The sequence below is a fragment of the Varanus komodoensis genome, unplaced genomic scaffold, assembly GCF_004798865.1.
Source record: "Varanus komodoensis strain SLA01 unplaced genomic scaffold, ASM479886v1 scaffold133, whole genome shotgun sequence".
NCBI lineage: Eukaryota > Metazoa > Chordata > Lepidosauria > Squamata > Varanidae > Varanus > Varanus komodoensis.
In genome coordinates, this window is record NW_025335384.1 from 403,981 (window position 1) to 424,092 (window position 20,112).

General features: G+C 46.7%; 2 protein-coding genes across 3 annotated transcripts; one reads left to right on the plus strand and one right to left on the minus strand.

Annotated features, from left to right (window-relative positions):
* The first annotated feature begins 1,277 nt into the window (after positions 1-1,277).
* LOC123019663 (zinc finger protein 708-like) lies at positions 1,278-6,993 on the plus strand. Its single transcript, XM_044422709.1, has 3 exons — positions 1,278-1,991; positions 3,331-3,457; positions 5,216-6,993. Exons 1-3 carry the CDS (start codon positions 1,278-1,280, stop codon positions 6,967-6,969), a joined length of 2,595 nt encoding a protein of 864 aa, XP_044278644.1. The 3' UTR covers positions 6,970-6,993.
* Positions 6,994-14,419: 7,426 nt separating this feature from the next.
* On the minus strand, positions 14,420-20,037 carry LOC123019651 (zinc finger protein OZF-like). Of its 2 annotated transcripts, none has more exons than XM_044422694.1 (3): positions 19,810-20,037; positions 19,060-19,172; positions 14,420-16,074 (listed from the first exon to the last, which is right to left on the minus strand). In XM_044422694.1, the coding sequence occupies exon 3, from the start codon at positions 15,948-15,950 to the stop codon at positions 14,604-14,606; it is 1,347 nt and encodes a 448-aa protein (XP_044278629.1). In that variant the 5' UTR covers positions 15,951-16,074; positions 19,060-19,172; positions 19,810-20,037; the 3' UTR covers positions 14,420-14,603. The 2 variants fall into 2 exon arrangements, with proteins under 2 accessions (XP_044278629.1, XP_044278630.1); XM_044422695.1 differs by having other exon boundaries at positions 19,556-20,037.
* Between the last annotated feature and the right edge of the window lie 75 nt (positions 20,038-20,112).

The following is a 20,112-nucleotide window of genomic DNA, read 5'->3' on the forward strand; positions in this document are numbered from 1 at the left end:
AGCAGGCAGAAATCCAACCGGTGTAGCTCCCCTGCCTCCTACCAGAGGGATTGTAGTGATGGAGAAAGCCGCGTGGGGCAGGCTGTGTCCTGCAGCCTGCACACACAAAGGCCTGTGGGGTGAGGAGAGATGCGGAGACATGGCCCCTTCTTGGCCACTTTCCTCGGAAGAGGCTGAAAGGGGTTAAACGCACAGAGCTCTCCTTTCTAGACAGGCCCAGCAACTAGAGAAAGAGGGAGGGACGGGGTGGACCGCCTGCCTTCCCGGCCAGCCCATTCTCTCGTTTTGGGAAAACTTCATTTCTGTCCCCCACCCCGAAACCTCCTCCAGGATTGTTTCTGCATTCCTGGCTGGAACAAAATCGGGGAGCATGACATCCTTCCAAGGGCGGCATGCAGAGGCTGCGTGGACCAGGTGAGTGAAGACCAGAATGGCTACCCTGGAGACTGGGAACCGGGTGGCGGTGGGGAAGGCAGGTTCAGAGCAAGAAACCGCTGGCTGGAGGGGAGAACCGCGAGACCCCCAGAGTCCCAATTCTTCCCTTCTGTCAGAGATCCGGGTGGGGAGAGCCAGCTTCATGCAGATCAGTTTAGAAGAGTCGGAAAAATCTGAAAGGATGACGCGAACTAAACAAAGAATCGTGCTAAGTGAATGATCTTTAGGATGCACTGGCTTCCAAAGAAAATCTTCCCTTTCATTTCCTATGCAAGGAATAAACTATTGGATCAAACCAAAGTTTCAAGCAGACCCAGTATCCTGCTTCCAGCTGAGAAGCTGGGATACCTCTGGGAAGATCACACTTTCCCAGATTGAGCCAGCTAGCTGTGGTTGGAGGGATGCTGCTCCTCAACTAGCATTAACTGTGCGTTTGTGCTCAGTCCCATTGAATTCCGTGAGATTTATTGCCAATGACGTGTGCTGAGGAGTGTGGACTTAAGCTACACTAAGATTTCATTTTTGTTGTTGTAATTCTGGGCTGCATCCCCTTTGCCTTCACCACTGGACTGTGGCCCCAACGCTTGTCTGAAATTGAATTTGGCCCCACAACTGAAGGGTTCAACACTCCAGCCTCTTCTAGGGTCTCTGCCCTCTTGGGAACTCCAATCGTCCCATGCACACATAGAAACATAGAGACAGCGAGTCAGAAGGGGCCATCTAGTCTGACCCCCGGCTCCAGCCGGCTTTGTTCACGACATGCCTCCCATGTGCATGTCCAGCCTATCCTTGAACACACGACTTTGCTCTTTTCATTGCTAATTTTATTTGCAGTGTATAGCATGAAAATGGAGGAGCAGGAATCTCTGAAACCTGGGGAGAGGCTGGAGGATGTGGGGAGAACCCCTCACATTATCCCAGTCCGAACAAGCTGCGACCTCCAGACAAGACCAGCCTCTGAAACGATGCGAACTTCGGCCAAGTGGCTGAAACACCACTGGGCGCCCCCATGGCAGGAATTCCTGAAAACGATGCCCTATCCTCATTTCGGACCCAGGAACCCGCAGCTTCTGGAGCCCTGGCAGTGGGACCACGCCGAAACGTTGCACAACTCCTTCAGGGGGCTAACAGGTGGCAGCCATCGGCCTAGAGGAGAGTGGGTCGCCCCAAGCCAGGAAGGACTCAGCAGGGAAGCCCCCCATGAGGAAAACAGAGGTGTGGACACCTGTGCTGAAGTGAAGGAAGAGGAAGAAGAGGACATTTCCGGATGGGAAGGGCGCTGCCAGCGGTTCAGGCAGTTTTGCTACCGGGAAGCCGAGGGCCCGAGGGAGAACAGCCACCGGCTCTCAGAGCTTTGTTATCAGTGGCTGAGGCCCGAGGTGCTCAGCAAGGAGCAGATGCTGGAGCTGGTGACCCTGGAGCAGTTCCTGACCATCCTGCCCCAAGAGATGCAGAACTGGGTGCGGGAACAGGCTCCAGAGAGCATGGCCCAGGCTGTGGCCCTGGCAGAAGGCTTTCCCCTCTGGCTGCAAGCGGCCGAAAGATGGGAGCAAAAGGTGAGCCACGCAGGGGGGGTCCTGTAGCTCACTGGCGCTTTCAGGCTAGATTCCTGGCATCAGGTAGAGCTGATGGGGCACCTCCACCAGTTCTGGGCAAAGTGGACCAAGGTCTAAGCCAGCCTCCCCCAACCTTACGTATTTGTTTATTTAAAACATTCGTATGCCGCCCAGTTGTGCCACAGCACCTCTGGGCGGCTCACAACCTTGTGCCTTCCCGACACATCTGGACTGCAACACCCAGAATTCCCAGTCAGTGGCCCTGCTGGATGGGAATTCTGGGAGTTGTGCTCCAAATGCCTCTGGAGGCCACCAGGTTGGGGAAGGCTGGCCTAAGCGCCTGTGTTTCTTACTGAAGAGGTAAAGAGTTAAGAGGTAAGAGTCTTTTGTCTGTCTCTCTGAGCTAGTCTACGTGATTGCCAGCACCCACCACAGCTTAAAAATTGGTGGCTGAATAAATTGAACATGGTGGATTCAGTTCATGCTGACTGCTGTTGTAAATATAGTTATTGGTTATATTTTTGTTGACTGTTATTGTAATTTTGATCTTGTTGTTAATGAGATTGTGATGATTGCTTGGTTGTATTTTAAATGAATTTTAAATGTAAACCATGCAGGGAGCCGATAAACTAAGGATATGGTATAAAAATGTTTAGATTGATAGATAAATATTCAAACCACGGTGGTGGTGGTCACAGCTTATCATGACATGAGAACCTGACTGTGTGACTATTTGCCATAGTTATCAACCAGCCACCCCCCTGCAAATGGCCAACTAGTTTGCACAATTCTGGAAGGAATACAAGCCCCTGTGCCTTATTTTCCCTCCCTATGCATGCCAGGTACGAGTTGTCTAAGTGGCAGAATTAGCCTTGCCTGGACTGGCTTGTCTGAACCCAGCGAGGGGTGAGTCACAAACCACTCTGAAACCATGGCTTGTTCTAGGCCTGCCGGCCGGCAGTGCTCAGACATTCCCATACAGCCATGGCAAGTGAGGGTAAAAATGCTTCTCAGGCAGCTCCCGTTCAGTGTGGGTGAGCAGGGAAACAGGCCACCGTGGCTTATTCTCTTTCTGTGACTGAGCATATTCGCCTGTTGGTGGGTTGTAAGTCTCTGGAGTAGCTTGCTAACCATGGTGACTGTCATGCCCCATGGGTGGACATTCGGCTCTAGGATCCAGTTGGAAATCTGGTTATTTCTGCTCTGTCCGAACGTTCACCAGGATGGTCCCTTGTAAGGGTGGGGAGGTTGCAGCTGTGTGGAGTGGGGGGCAGAATAAACACCTCTGTTGCATTCGCTGCCTTTTGTGGTCCCCGCAATGCCCTGCTTCTCTCCCCAGGTGCCAGGATTGCTGAAGGAGGGCTCAACTAATCTCCCCACGTCAGAGCAGAATCCATCACACTCTCCAGAGACGCAGCTCCACGTGGAGGCCAAGTGTGAGGGTAACAGAGCGACCTGCGTGTTGGGTGAGGCATCTTGGACGTGACTCTTTTGCGTCACAGTAGCATTTTCTGTGCGTCGCTGTGCGTTGCTCTTGTTACGGTTTTTGTTCTTTGTGTTTTTTTTTTGTTCTTTGTAAGCCATCCAGGGACTTTTTTTAGTAATGGGGCGGCATAGAATTTTTTAAAAATAAATAAATACATTTTCCAGAGTTGTTAATGATGCTGGTGCTCATCATAACCAAGGAGAATCATGATAATTAAACTTACTACTGCTGAAAAGATCACCGCAGATGGGGGCTGCAGCTAAGAAATTAAAAGACGTTTGCTCCTTGGGAGGAAAGCTATGGCAAATCTAGACAGCATACTTAAAAGCAGAGATATCACCCAGCCAACAAAAGTGCGTGTTGTCAAGGCTATGGTTTTCCCAGTTGCAATGTATGGCTGTGAAAGCTGGACCATAAGGAAGGCTGAGTGCCAAAGGATTGAGGCCTCTGAATTGTGGTGCTGGAGGAGACTCCTGCGAGTCCCTTGGACCGCAAGGCGATCAAACCGGTCAGTCCTAGAGGAGATCTGCCCTGACTGCTCTTTAGAAGGGCAGATCCTGAAGATGAAACTCAAATACTTTGGCGACCTAATGAGAAGGAAGGACTCCCTGGAGAAGAGTCTAATGCTGGGAACAATTGACGGCAAAAGAAGGAGGGGACGGCAGAGGGTGAGGTGGCTGGATGGAGTCACTGAAGCAGTTGGCATGAGCTTAGGTGGACTCCGGGGAATGGTGGAGGACAGGAGGGCCTGGAGGAGTGTTGTCCATGGGGTCGCGATGGGTCGGACATGACTTTGTGACTAGCAACAACAACAACTGCTGAAAAACCAAATATGAGGTGGATTGGCTCCATAAAGGGAGCGTTGAATTTAGGGCAGTTAAGCTGGGATTTCATGGACAGGAGACTTTGGAGGGCTTTCATTCATGGGGTTACCGCAAGTCAGAGATGACTTGACAGCACATAAAGACAGCTACTACTACTACTAGGAATTAATTCATTAGTAAATAATTAGTTATTATGACTAATTACAAACAAATCAATGAAGTGATGTCCCTCAGCTGATGGAAGACAGCCGCCAATGGAAAATGAATGGGGCAATTCTCTTCTCTTCTGCAGTTTCCTCCCACATCACATATTACCAAATCTCTTCCAAAGGTTTGAGGTTCCCCTTGGAGCAGGGCTGGAAGTGGCGAATGGAGATCTCATCCGTTGTTATTCCCACCGCCACTACCTCTTAACAAATGCATACATGCAGACTTGCATGTAACGAAAATAATACAAAGTGGAATTCAGTACTTGAAAATACTGTACAACCACAGATCTTTTTCTTTATGCTGTGAACTATTGCTCAAGAACTAGTCAAAAGAATTTTAAAAAAATTCTTTGTAGCATTAGATTGATAGGTACATGTATTTTATGTATGATAAATAATATTTTAAGCATATGTGGAATGCGCTCCTCAGAGAGGTTTGCCTGGCACTGACATTATATGCTTTTTGGTGTCAGGTCAAGACCTTTTTATTTACACAATATTTTAAAGTCTTAATTATGATGTTATCGATATCCTCAGTCCTGTGTTATTTTGTTGTTGATTGATGTATTTATTAGGTGTTTTATATTGAAAGCCATCCAGAGACGAACCGTAATGGATGGGATAAAAATATCCTAATAAATAAATAATATGTTTCCTTTAGAGTGACACCCAAATGAAATAGCCCTCCTTTTTCTATTTGGACAGGTGCTTGGCAAGTGAGCAAACATGGCAAAGAGAATCTTCAGCTAGGGAGAGGACCAGCGCAAGCGGAACTCAGTGGGCTATTGCAGGAGAGGGCAAGAGAAATGCTCTTCCCAGGCCTGAATGCAGAAGAATCACAAGGAAGTCAGCAAAGTAGCCCTGCAGATTCCCATCCCATGCAGGGAGACTCTCTTTGCAATGAGAGGAGTTTTTTACTTGAAGTGACGTCCTCCGTGGGAGAAGTGGAGGGTCCTGCCAATGGGGAACAGCACAGCCAGAACCCCGAACCCCCAAAGAGAGGGGCAGCTCGAAGAAGGAAAAAGACACATGTATGCTCAGTGTGCGGGAAAGCTTTTGAACGGCTTTCGATCCTTACTAACCACCTGACCATACATACAGGAGAGAAACCATTTCAGTGTTTGGATTGTGGGAAATGCTTTGGTTATAAAGCGCTCCTTGTGAGGCATGAAAAAGGCCACACAGGAGACAAGCCGTACAAGTGCTTAAAGTGTGGGAAAACGTTCAGCACCAGCACCATCCTTTCGGATCATGAAAGAATTCACACAGGAGAGAGGCCGTTTACTTGTGTGGACTGTGGAAAGTGCTTTGTTAAGAGAGGGCACCTGATGCGGCATAAACTGACCCACACAGGAGAGAAACGCTATAAATGCACAGACTGCGACAAAAGCTTCGGAGATAAATCTCTTCTTACTACACATAGGAGAAGCCACACAGGGGAGAAACCATACAAGTGCTCTGAATGTGGGAAATGCTTCAGCCAAGGCTCACACCTTATCACACATAAGAGAATCCACACAGGGGACAAGCCGCACACCTGTTCACATTGTGGAAACAGCTTCATTCGGCGATATGACCTTCTCATCCATGAGAGAACGCACACAGGTGAGAAACCCTACCAGTGTCCGGAATGTGGGAAAAGCTTCCGTCAGAGCTCACAGCTTTTCGTCCATGGGAGAATTCACATGGGAGGGAAACCCTACAAATGTGTGGAGTGCGGGAAGAGTTTCCGTTGGGAGAGCAGCATCAAGATGCATATGAAGAACCATGCTGGAGATCGACCGTATGCCTGCTCAGAATGTGGCAAAAGGTATGGGAAGTCGTCACACCTGATACGCCACAAGGAAACCCATACGGGAGAGAAGCCTTTCAAGTGTGCAGAATGCGGGAAAAGCTTTGCACAGAGCACCATGCTTTATCTCCATGAAAGAACTCACACTGGAGAAAAGCCCTTCCAGTGCACAGAGTGTGGGAAACGCTTCCGTTGGGAAACCAGCTATCAGACGCACATTAAAAACCATGCCAGGAAGAAACCACACGGGTGCCCAGACTGTGACAAGAGCTACGACAAGGAGTCTGAGCTGATCAAGCACCGCAGGATTCACACAGGAGAGAAGCCATTCAAGTGCAGGGAGTGTGGTCTTTGTTTTGATCGCATTTCTGCCCTTACAGTACACCGAAGAATCCACAGAAGCGAGAGGCCATTTAAGTGCTCAGACTGTGGCCGAAGCTATAATAAGGAGTCTGAGCTTATTAAGCACAAGAAGGCCCACACAGCAGAGAAACCGCACAAGTGCCCGGACTGTGGGAAAAGCTTTGATTCAAAGTCTGCGCTGAGAGTGCATCAAAGAATGCACACTGGAGAGAAACCATATAAATGCTCAGGCTGTGGGAAAAACTTCAGCCAGAGTTCAAACCTTAAAACACACATGAGAATCCATACAGGGGAGAATGTGTGAGAGACAACTCTTGAGTGGAAAACATGCCACACGGGTACTTTTGAAAGGGGGCTGCTAAAGGTCCAAGTTCCAGGTCACATCTTTAACCAATTGATAGAGCATACACAGAAGAAGAGATTGTTCCTATTGTGACACTCATCTTTCTTGGTCCTGTCATCCAATCTCCTCCTTCATCTGTTAAAGTAAGCAGGACTTTGACTTTCTCTCAATTAGCTGCAATTCAGTAATCTCCAAAATATGTTGTTTTGGAGACGAAACTGGACAGCCATCTGAGTGGGATGGTGTAACATGGTGTCCTGCAACAGCAGGGGGGGTGGACCTGATGGCCTTCATGGCCCCTTCCAACTCTACTATTGTCTGATTCTATGACTGTTGCTATACAAATACCTCCACATCAGAACTTAATCCAGAGCAGTCCCAGTTTCCTGAGGGGTGGCAGCATGACAAAAACGGCAAAACAAAGTTAATATCTGAAAGGGGTTTTGTCAAAGGGATGGGCTAAGTATTTGTTCGATTGGCCACTTAATCTGCATTCTTAAGTTCAGCATCTTTTTCACCAGGGCTAGTCATATCAGTGGTAGAATGAAGTGCTGATGTGGTGTGGAATACCACAGGGTAAGTTTAGAAGAAGGAAAACCATTGCCGTCAGGCATTTTTTTCTGTTAAATAAATGTTTTCATTCTGAGTCTGTGTTGCCGTTTTCTCTTTGGCTGGCTTCCCCTGTCCTTTTTGGGGTGGAAAAGGGGAAGGGACGGTGGCAGAGGACATGGTTCCATGTACAACGTGGAAGGGATTGGATGCGAAGCCTGGATAAGGTGGTGTGTGCAGCATTGCAACACTGCAGGTATAGAAGGACGCAAAGGTGTGTCCTTGGTTTGTGCAACACACTGTGTCAAACAATGGTCTTTCTGACTCATTAGAACACAGACTCTTGGAGGCCAAAACTTCCACTATATTTCTAAAGATTGCCTTGTTCCTGCAAATCCCTTAAAATCCTGCCCTCACCGTTCCACCTCCATCTAAAACAAGTATTTTCAGTTATGCAGGGGAAACAAACATGAACAGAGAGCTAGTTCTCACAGATGTAAGCTGGTGGTGGGGCTGCGGTGGAATCTCCCAGAAATGAATGCTCCCTGCCAACAAACTGAAACAAAAATCCTCCCTAGGGAAAACTAGCATATCAAGAAGGGTTCTATGTGCTAGCTTTCTGTGTGCAGGGAATTTCACACGCGCACGCGACTCCCATGTGCAGAGTGCAGCGATATAGGATGGGAGGGGAAAATGTGGCCCTCTGGACGTTGGACTACAATTCTCACCATCCCCGTCCATTGATCATGCTGTTATGGGCTGATTAGGAGTCCAACATCTGGAGGGCCACGGTTTTCTGGTCCTGGGGAAAATAGCCTTTGTCAGGGAGGAAAGGGTACCCGAAGGACAGAAAGGGGAAAGGCTTCCCCGTGTGGTGTGGTGGTCAGAATGAGGGTTCACTGGGTGGCTTTGGGTCAGTCATTGCCTCTCAGCCTGACCTGCCTTGCAGGGTTGTTGTGAGGACAAAATGGAGAGGGCGAAGATCCTTGCAGGGGAAAAGATGGGATATAACTAAAGATGTTGACTTCTAAGGAGCCCTTAGCACTCTGAGCTTTAAGCACTGAACTATACTTTATTTCTTAAACAGAAATGGCAGCACTTTACTGTAAAAAGCCACCCTCCAGGACCTCTGCATTGTGTATGGGGTATTCCCCTCCTTTTCTCCACACAGGGACTTTGGACAGAGAGTTAAGGGTGCCACTGCATGCATGTTTGGAGATAAATATGTAATAAATTCAGGTTCGCTGGCCAAGAATCTCTTCTAGCTAAAAGACTCAGGAGCCAGCTGGGGGAAAAGTCCTTTCTGTACCTGAATTCCTGGGGGAGTTGCTGCCCCACTGAAAGTCGGGTGGACTTGGGGTGCAACATTAGACATAATTAAACAGGAAAAAAGTACTACAGGGGAAAAAAACCGACTCCTCCCTGCAAGGACAAAATGAGGAAAAGGTTTTGTTATAATATGGCTGCTAAAAGCCTGACAATTCAGCACAGTTTTAGGCTTAAATTGCAAGTTTTGCTCCCCACCTGCACTTTAGAAATGCTAATTTTTGCCTGCCCTCCTCAGGTACTTAGACATGCTGATGTTGCCCTCTCCTGAAGGGTCTTTGTCTTGTGTGGTCTTAATCCGATTCAGCCCCTTTGTTCTATTCTGATCCCCACCCCATCCCCCAGCCTCCCCCAAACTGTGCAAATGATAGCTTTTTCCCAGATTCACAGAAAAACCAGGTCAGAAGGAGCCAGGAAGGACATGAGTTCAGATTATTTATTTATTTAGTTAGTTATTTTTCGATTTATATCCTGCCTTTTTCCTACAAAGGGCTCAAGGCAGCTTACATCATTCTCCTCCTCCATCTTCTCCCCACAACAACAACCCTGTGAGGTAGGTTGGGCTGAGAGTCTGTGTCTGGCCCAAGGTCACCCAGTGGGCTCCATGGCTGAGCGGGGACTAGAACCCAGATCGCCCGAGTCCCAGTCCCAGTCCCACGCTCTTAACCACTACATCACACTGTCCAATTGTTTCTGGAATGCATCTGGTGTGGAAGAGCACACAAACTCTCTTGGCCACTGGTTCCACTGTCTCACAGCCAGCAATGCTTCCTTGTGTCTGGCCCACATCTGGTGCACTGAGGGTTGTGTTGTCCTGCATCCTACAATCTTGGATGAGGAGGTCTTTTCCTCCTTTGAGGCAGCCTTTGAAGTACTTTCAGAGTGCTATCATGTCTTAGTCTCTTCTCAAGACTGAACAGGCCCAGCTCTTATATTTAAGGCCCTGCATCATCTTTGTTGCCCTTCTCTGAATCCTCTCCAGAAGTTCAGCCTCATTTTAAAACTTGGATCCCCAAAACTGAATGCTGTATTCCAGGTGGGGTCTGACTAATGTAGAGTTGAGGGGAACAAGTGCGTACTTCTCTTTCTTCTGGAAGTGATACCTCTATTTGTGCTTCACAAAATAGTGTTTGCCTTTTTTGCAGCTGCATTACTCTGCTGGCTCATGTTCAGCTGGTGTCTACAGCAACTCCAAGGCCTTTTTTCCCACTGCTGCTGAGCCAAGTACCCCCACCTTCTTCCCATTCCCCATGGGGTTCTCCTCATGAGGCTTGTTCTTTGCTAAAGATTTCTCCCGATACCTCCTTGGGCTTGGGTGCTGCTGTTTGGGCTAAATAGCCCTCATGATTCAACATCTGGGATCCTCAATGTCTGGCTATAAGCTCAAACCAGGCAACCAAAAATGTCAGGGGGTAAATCAATAAAAGTAAAAGATGCTAAAAGAGCACCAATCCCCAATGTTTCCTAGCAGAAAGCCATGTGGAGAGAGACCTTTGTTACACAGAAAAATTGTATGGGTCTTACACAGCAGACACACTTGCCAGATGCAACCGCCCCTCTTGATGTTATTCTCTGACATGCAAAGATTGCAAGAATGGATGAGTTTTATAAAATTCATCAGACCTTCACTGAGGCCATTCTCATGACCCACTGTAGGCACGGGAAATCCCTGGCAGATTCCCAGCTCAGAGGTTAGAGCTCTTCTCCAGACCTTGGATCTGGGAATCCAAAGACTCTTGTAGCCCCCTAGATGCGTTCTGTAAGTGACCTGGGAAAATATAATAAAATGCGTGGAAGGAAAATGGCTTTAGGCTTAATGAAATGTTGGAATCAATGCACTGAACTATTTTTCAGGAAGCACTGCAGGGATCCGGGTATACTCGGGTGGGTGGGGGAGGAAGGAGCTGCCTCAAAACCTCAGTGAACCAGTCTGGAGGAGGCTGCTGAGGCGCCTGGGATAGCACGGAGGAGGAGGTTTTACTCCCGGGGGGTCTTGGGACACATCGCGAGAACGAGCGGATGGACTGCGGAGCACGTGAGAACTGCACAAGGTTCAGGGCGGTAGGTCCATTCTCCACAGTGCAGAAATATCACAGGGTTTTTATCCATAATGTGTGAACCAGCCAGGGTCTGAGTTCCTATTTTATTTACGCATACATTCATTGGATGTATATGTATTTATTTGTAACTTTTTTATACTGTCCCATCACAGACATCTCGGGATGGTTTACAAGAATAAATCTACAATGTATAGCTGTATTAGATTTCCTAAACGCAAATAATTCTTTTGAGACCAGTTTTCAGCTTCAACAGCCATGTTGAGTCTAAGAGACCAAGTAACTTAGGCCAAATGTACCATGTGGGGCCCAGAAGAACTCTGGGAAATAAAGATGAACTTGGATGCAGCAGCTTCATTTTTCAACATGTCAGCTTCCCGAAGTGAGTACGGTGATGATAAATAAAATCTAACGCCACCCCAAAAAATCAACTGGGACAGGGAAACTGATGGGCACTGAGAGATGCAAAAGCGTGGCTTGTGGGACAAGAATCGCCCCCTTTGTCACCCACCCTTTCTAAAACCAAACAGTGCACGGAACATGACATTGTGCAATGCAGAATTTAATGAGGAAGACAATAGTTTCACATCAAACCTACAATTTCGTCCATACATAATAGGCAACATTTAAATTCTATGCACCGGTGCATTTAATTTTCTAGTTAATCTCTCCTTCTCCGGGCTGGTAACTGATGAGGAAGGTGTATATAAAAACCTGGTTTTTAAAAATCCCAAACAGTTAAAAACATGCTAAACCTTTCCACTCCGTTGCAATGCAACACATTCCCCACCCCTGCCTTGACAGCTGCATTTACCAATCAAAAAGGCTAGAAAAATATTTTGTTTTTCTAAATGCTAGAAGTGTTGTTGTTTTTAAGAGAGTATCCCTTTGCCTTTCATAAAAAGTTGCAGTGATTTCATGCTAGGTCAGGGATACAAAAACTCAGGTCCCTGGATCAAATCTGGTTCTGCCATGTCCCTTTCTTTGGCCTCCCATGTCCTCTTCTGAAGCATCCATCATTTGGTGGTCTCCTGGTTTTTATAACCTTTTTCCTTGTATAACAAAAACTGAAATGCCCCTTTAAGGCTATTCCTGGAAGTAAGAGCTTTAAACTAAAGAATGCTGGTGTTTCAGCTACACCCCTTTTGCTTTCAGCTCAGCCCACCAGTGGAATGTACCCTCCCAGAAACTTCTCCAGGATGGAATTTGGCCCACAGTTGAAAAAGGCTCTGCAGAGGCAGAGCACCAGATGCTTCCAAAATTGATGCAAAACCACCTCCCTGACCCAGAACATGCCAGACATGTTAAACTATATTCCCCTCATCCCCAGCTGTGATGGCGGATTATGGGAGAGGTAGCCAAAGACATCCAGAGGACATTGGGTTAGGAAAAACGTGGCCTAAAAATGCAGATGAGCAAACTCAAGCAATTTGCTGTGATAAACTAGATGTTACCCTTTAGAAATGCCAACGTGGGCAGCATCCGCGCATCTCGTTCTCCCTTTCTCTTCTGTAACCTGTAATGTGATTATCCTGTGTTACAAAATCCCAGATGGTCAGATCAGACAATGACTGGGTTCAAACACGTGATAACCCACATTCAGAGGTTGAGTCTGGGCTGAGTCTGGGTTGTTGTTGAACCATGGTTTGTTGAAACATAGTTTGCTGCATCATTTGAACCCAGACAAAATAACACACCAGTGTAAACAGCTCACCGTTCACAACCCAGCTATGGACTGTAGGTTCTTTTCATGGGTTGTCTGGGGTTAACAAGCCATTATTTGTTAATATAGTCTGAAGCTAGTCAATTCTTCTTATAGTTCTTGTTCGCATTGCTATCTGACCTACCGCTTCTGGACATCTTCATGAGGGGAAGGAATATTCCAACCTGGCCTGTGTGCGTAACATCCAAGTGCAGGCTCAGACTGCAAAGCTGACTTGAGATAAAATCCACAGAAACTTCTGAGGTCATCTAGTTCAAGGCAGAACCTTTGAGGGCATCTAGTGCAGCCACTGCTATCCCTGGAATATGGCCACCCTGCTTCTGTTCAGACACCTCCAGGGAAGGGTAAGCAGAGACTCTGTGCTCCTCCATTGAACAATTCTTCTTCCTCAGCTGCTTCTTCGAATCCCCAATCTGGTACCATTTAGATGTGTTCAACTACAATTCCTATGCTAGCTGGGAATTATGCCAGTTGTAGTCTAGCACATCTGGGGGGCACAAGGTTGGGGAAGACACTCCTCCTCTTTGGCCAAACATGCTTCCTTGCAGTTTCCATCTACTGGTTCTAGCCCTGCTCTCTGGAGCATCAGCAGACAAGTCAGCTGTTCCGTCTGCTTCAACTTCATTAGGCTAAACATATTGAGGTCTTTCAATTGCTCCTCATAGGAATGAGTTTGTTTTTCGATTTATATCCTGCCTTTTTCCTCAAAGGGCTCAAGGCAGCTTACATCATTCTCCTCCTCCACCTTATCCCCACAACAACCCTGTGAGGTAGGTTGGGCCGAGAGTCTGTGACTGGCCCAAAGTCACCCAGCTGGCTCCATGGCTGAGCGGCGACTAGAACCCAGATCGTCTGAGTCCCAGTCCCACACTCTTAACCACTACACCACACTGTTTACTGCCTCCTTCACCAATCTGATCTCCTTTTGAACACATTCCAGTTCATCCGTGTTCTTAAAAATGGACACAGCGATCCAGGGCTCCACTGAGGAATCAGAGCTGCCAGGCTGCAGTTTCCCAAGCCGGAAATGCCAGAGTCCCTTGAGCTTGGCCCTACCTGAGCCTAGCTCCATTGCTGGACCAGCCAGCCCATCTCCAGGAGCACCCAACAGAGTCCATGCAAGGCAGTGCACCCAAAGGAGTGTTTTGAGAAACAGAACTGCCGTGTTTAAGCCAGAGGACAACCCTTTTAAAGGCTTTCCATTCTGTAGACTCTGAGATAAGGCTTTTTGGGCACAGCATAGGTTTCAACCTGGTCTCAGCCTTTGTCAGAGCAAGTGAGTCACTAGGAGATCTCTCTGGTGCTGCGTTTCAACTGACCCAAACTTGATGCATCCAGTGGCATCACAGCTCTATGGAACATGGTGATTCAACACAAAGAAAAGTACAGTGTGCTGTCTCTCTTCCAACCCATCTCATAACATGGGTTGAGCAGAAGCATTCTTCAGTCTGGCCTAATGTTGCAGACTCCCCGAGCTGTTATAACTGGAAGCCAACAAAACAGAGGACAACACTGAAGGAAAACAGAACATGAAAACTGCAACTTCTGCTAGAAGTTACCGAGGAACTGGAGACATGCTTTCTGCCTTTGGCAATAAATGTACATCTTGTGTAAAGTCATCATTTTACCACCGTTACTGTTACATTGCACCAAAGTGTCCAACTAATAGCAAGATCTGGACCTTTCATAGAAGTTTTGGGCCCTTTCAGGCTATTTGAGAACCTACCTGTGAATTTCTTTCTGCTTTGAACAGTATGAAGGTGTCCAGCAGAAACTCTTCACTTTCAACAGGCTAAACTTGAAGAGGCCAGAGTTTCAGCTTTCCTTATAATCTGGCTATCTTTATTGATCCCTGTGAAGATTCTCTGATGTTTACAAAGGACAGCAAGGCTACAGAATCTCTCCTCGCACTCAAAATATTATCTGCGAGTTCCACTGTGCTAGGTAAGCAGGGAGCTGTACCTGAGGCTTTGACCATCATCTGAATGTTCATAGGCTTTCTCTCCTGTATGGGTTCTTTTGTGTTTAATGAGAGACTTTTTATCAATGAAGCTTTTGTCACAGTCACAACACTGATATGGTTTTTCCCCCGTGTGAATTCTCATATGTGAAACAAGATTCCCTTTCTGACGGAAGTTTTTCCCACAACCTGAGCATGTATATGGTTTCTCTCCTGTGTGAACCCTTTTATGATTTACAAGCAAAGAACTAGTATTGAAGCTTTTCCCACACTCCGAACATTCGTAAGGCTTCTCCCCTGTATGGATTCTTAAATGTTTGGTAAGGGATGATTTAACTCTAAAGCCCTTACCACACACGGTGCATTGATAGGGTTTCTCCCCTGTGTGGGTTCTTTTGTGTGTAATAAGGTTGGATTTTGAATTGAAGCTTTGCCCACAGTCTGAGCATGTATATGGTTTCTCACCTGTGTGTAGCCTTTTATGTTCTATAAACTGAAAGCTAGTGCTAAAGCTTTTCCCACAATCTGTGCATTCATAAGGTTTTTCCCCTGTGTGAATTCTCACATGTGAGACAAGGTTTCCCTTATTAACAAAGCTTTTTTCACATACTGAGCATTTGTACGGTTTCTCTCCTGTGTGGGTTCTCACATGCATCATCAGCGAAGTGCAATGAGAAAAGCATTTGCCACACTGAGAGCATTTATATGGTTTTTCCCCCGTGTGGATCCTCATGTGGGAAACAAGATTTCCTTTCTGACTAAAGCTCTTTCCACAATCTGGACACTGATAGGGTTTCTCTCCAGTGTGTGTTCGCTCATGTGTGATGAGATGCGATTTTTTACCAAAGCTTTGCCCACATTCAGAGCACTCGTAGGGATTTTCTGCCATGTGGGTTCTCTTGTGTGCAGTAAGGTTTGCTTTCAAGTGGAAGCTCTGATCACAGTCTGAACAGGTATACGGTTTTTCCCCTGTGTGTATTCTAATATGATCAATAAATTCATAGCTTGTGCTAAAGCTTTCCCTGCAATCTGTGCATTCATATGGTTTAACTCCAGTGTGGATTCTCTCATGTATAATTAAGAGGGCTTGCTCAGGAAATGTTTCACAGCAAGATGAGCACTTATATGAATTTTCCCCAGTTGGCATGTTCTGATTCTCAAGGAGTTCAAAGTTCTGATGGAGGACTTTTCCACAGGCTGTGCCTACATTCTCTCTTACTTCTTGGAGCATACTTTCATTTAAACCAGGGTCGCCTTCTTCATAAATAGAAATGTCTTTTGTTGTCCTCTTGGGGTGTCCTTCTTGTCCCTGCTGACTTCCAGGCATCTCTTCTGCCTCAGGACTCAGGAGAAACAGTCTCCGTTCATCTCTTGAAAACGAGATGAGCCTCACACCAGCTCACACCTTCTGAGATGATTGTTTTCTTCCTGGTTTTACATTCAGTCGTCACCTTCAAGGCAGGGAGGGGAGGGAGAGAACTGAACATAAGCCTGATTCTGATGTGTTAATTTTTATCTTTGTTGGGATGGGCAGCTTGTAGGCCAAAACTTTTGGAGTGCTACAACTCCCATCAGCCCTAGCCAGCGTAGCCAATGGCAAGGAATCTTGGGAGTTACAGGCCAAACTATCTAGAGGCCAGCTGTTGCCCACCCCTGCACCAGACCCATCACAAAGCAAAAGCTTAACAAAGGAAACAAGATAAAAGTAAACATTTAACATAACTGACATTAATCCCTGGTGTTTTTACTGAGATGAAGTGTGTAACTGAACATAGGAGGCCGCCCAGTAGAGAATAATGGCCAAAGCACACAGTTGGAGGTTGTACAACCACCTGTTCACAACTGAACTGCGGCATGGGGCCCCTAACTTGGATCAGGACCCTTCTGAAGGGGCTTTAACCCTTTGCCTCCCCACCATGGTTCCAATCCAGATCTGGCACCCTCCACCTAAAATTTGCCCTGGAAAAAAACATCTATTCATTCCAGTGAGAACTTCTACGCAGCAGGTGTGGGGTAGGGGAATCTACACTGGGACCACAGTGTGTGAGGAGGAGAAGGCTGCACTCTGTCATGACAGGATTGGATGGATTTCATAGTTCAAGTCACTGTGTGCTTTTGTATCAGCTTTTTCATCTGCACTGGCTGTCAATGCATTTCTGGGCCTACAGTCACACTCAACACCTTCAGTTCAGTTGAAGACTGTTCAGATTGTCGTCTTCAGCTCAGACTTCAGTTGGTTCACAGTCCTACAGCCAAACTTCATCTGGGGTTAGTAGATGGATGATATTAAATGAATAGCTTCCATACAGCCTGCAGTGCCTGATCTTGCCTCATCTTGGAAGCTAAGCAGGATCAGGCCTGGTGGAAATCTGGACGGGTGATTTGAGTCCTCCACTAAACAGATGGTTGGGCCTGATGGCTTGCTTCCAACCCTCTTCTGACTGTATGATTCTATGATAAGTTGCTTTTACAACACTTTCATTGGCTACATATTTGTCTCTGGGTTGAATTCAAGACATTGGCCTTAGCCTTTAGAGCTCTATATCGGGATGGGCAACCTGCAGTTCCCTGCTTTTCTGTGAGAACCCTGCTGCCCCCTGCTACCAAATTTTCTACAGCAGCAAAGCAAAAACCCCGGTGGCTCGCTTCCAAAATTCAGCTGCACAGAAGCAAAAAGGGCCAATTACATTTATGACCAAGTTAAATGTGCCCCTTTCCTGCCATGCTGCCACCAACTCTGGGTGGCACACCAGTCATTTCTTCCTGCTGCAGCATCACTGAATAACACAGCAAAGAGAAGGAAGGAGGCAGCCCATGGCGGGTTCCGGACGAGGCAAAATTGGCTCCTGGACCCTTGGAAAATGCCCCCCCGCCCCCCGGCCTAAACAATCCCAAAGCTGCATTTGTGAAAAACTGCTTCATCCTATGTAAAAAAGTTAACTTTAAAGTACTCTAAATTCTTTGTGGCTCTTGCTACAGTAAACCAACATGACAACCAACTGGAGCTTCCTTTCATCAGGATGCGTCCCTGGTCTTTGCTCTGCTGCAAAGACTCTTCTTGCTCCTTTGGGAGATGTTACCTGCTGCCATCTCTGAATAGTAGCATGTTGGCTGGGGCTCATGGAAGGTTTGTTCGCTTTATTTGCAATATTGCTATCCCATAACGTAAAGTTCTTGGGATGTCTTACACTAAGGAAAGCAAAGCAATTTAGATACTAAATGGAAATTAAAACCATAAAGTAGCTACCCTGAATTCCAATCACTGGGAATAGGCAGACGGAGGAGGAGGAGGAGATGATAATAAGAATAATAGCAGCAAGAAAAATGTAAGAAACAGCCAGCTGAAAAGTAAAATAACTTATTCTAGAATGGATGTATATGTCACCCCCCCTTACCTGCTACTGGTGTCCACCTACAGCGTGGCAGCAGGAAAAAAATGGGTGGCTTGTCACCCATATTTATTAGACACCACACAACATCCTGTATTTCCATTTCCTCCCTCAAATCCGTGACACTATTTCTAACATATAAACTACTGAAAACAATAAACACCAAGTGTCAATTGTATTTGGACCAACAGGTCTCTGAAACTTAGGCAGAGAGCTTTAAGCCACACAGGACTCTTCCTCAGAGTGGCTATATATTGTTTTCTTTTTTTAAAGGAAAAAATAAAATAGCTATAGCCAAATGAGACATAAGAACAATGATCAAGAACAAAGGGAAATCTGGAGCAAAGCCTTGCTGTTTCCTAAAACAAGCTACATCAATATGGGAGTAAATCCCAGTCAATGTGCAAAGGATCAGGCTGAAAGTAATAATGTTTGAAATGCAGCTCTTGCACGTGACTCATAAGGGCTGATATATAACTGCTATAACGAAAAAACAAATATATATTCAATTTAGATACAAAATGGAAATTAAAGTCATAAAATAGCCACCTTGAATCCCAATCACCTGGGAATAGGCAGGATGATAGTAGCAGCCAGCAGCAGCAATAATTTGCTATTACTGGACTCTCTGTGACCGAATATCAGTTATCAAGGGCACTGAAAGCTTAAATATATCTACTAGAGTGTAAGCTCTATTCAACACCGGCTTTAGAATACATGATAACTGCCACCCACTCAAGGGTTTGATCACGGGCTGTGTGCGTTGCCACTGAAGTGTGAGATAATTGTATTGTCTGAAGACAGCTGCACTAAGAACCACACAACGCATGAAGAGAGCCTGCAATTTGTTGGTTGGGTTGTGAACTGCGCATTGCTTATCATGATTTCTTCTAGCAACTGGATTCAGACATGACAACCCACAGTTCAACCCAGCCAAAATAACGCATCATGGTGAACAACCCACAGTCCGCAACACATCAGCAGTTCAGCCCACACTCAGCCCACAACTGAACCCCTATGCACAGCTTGACCTTTATGGGCACTTACCTCGGAACAAGTTCTGTGTTCAATGGGGTTCCCTGGAGTTTGTTTGAATACATTTATCCCTCCTGTTTCCCTAAGTAACTTCTCAAGGTGTTTAACAGCAAGAAAACCTGTAGCTGAAAATAATCCATGGGCATGATAAGCAATAACAGAAGAAAATGGCATTTAAAAAAAGAAAAATCAATATGCACAGAACAGGATTTGATGTTTTCTAAAACTGAGAACAACTACAATATCATGGCCAAGTTAAATCTCATCCCATTGAACCAGGAACCTTTTGCCACACAGAAATGCCTTGGCTTAGCAAATTCAGAGCTGCCTTCTTGATGACTCCAGAATTGCCAGTGGAACAGACTTTTTCTGGATGCTGTAATACAAGTGGACCTTTGGGATGTCTCTCCCTTCACCCCAACCCCACCCCAACCCCCTCTCCTTTCACCGCTTCCCGAAATGGCCCATCTCTTTACTTAGAGGTAGCAGAGAAAGTGAAAAAAGTTACCCGCTAGTCTAAGCACTTGGCTCCACTCATTTCACCTACAAGCTTGCATGACGCCCTCATCCAAGCCACTTTTCTCGGTCTCCCAAAGGGCTGGAGATCCTGTGACTGGCCAGCTGTTGTTGGACTACAACTCCCCTCAGCCACAGCTGGCATGGGCCACAGTTGGAATGCTGGGAGCTGAAGTCCTTCTCGACGCTGCTCAACCTCCTCTATTCTTTCCCATCTGCAACCGGGGAAGAAGAAGACTGGCCTACCTCGCAGGGCTGTTGTGAGGCAAAAATGAGGGCAAAAGTGCCTCGGGCGCTCAAAATTGCAGGATCTACGTGCTAAATATCCTCTCCAGCCCCCATCCACGTGTTAGCTTCTCAGGCTCCGCAAGGCTCTTTGTCTCGCCTTTGGTGCCGCCAACTAGCACGGCTCCTCTTCCTGCAGCCTTGCTTCCACTCAGCTACCCGGTGGCACATGGGTGAGGCTTTGCAAATCCCCCCCCCCCGCTGCTCCCCCGCTCCCTGGGAATGTCAAGTCTGCAATCAATAACTCCAGTCCCAAGTAATCCC

Coding starts and splice junctions, on each gene's coding strand:
- LOC123019651 (XM_044422694.1), bottom strand. CDS start 15,950: ATGCCTGGAAGTCAGCAGGGACAAGAAGGACACCCCAAGAGGACAACA.
- LOC123019663 (XM_044422709.1), top strand. CDS start 1,278: ATGAAAATGGAGGAGCAGGAATCTCTGAAACCTGGGGAGAGGCTGGAG. Junction 1,992..3,330: donor CCGAAAGATGGGAGCAAAAG/GTGAGCCACGCA, acceptor TTCTCTCCCCAG/GTGCCAGGATTGCTGAAGGA. Junction 3,458..5,215: donor CAGAGCGACCTGCGTGTTGG/GTGAGGCATCTT, acceptor CTATTTGGACAG/GTGCTTGGCAAGTGAGCAAA.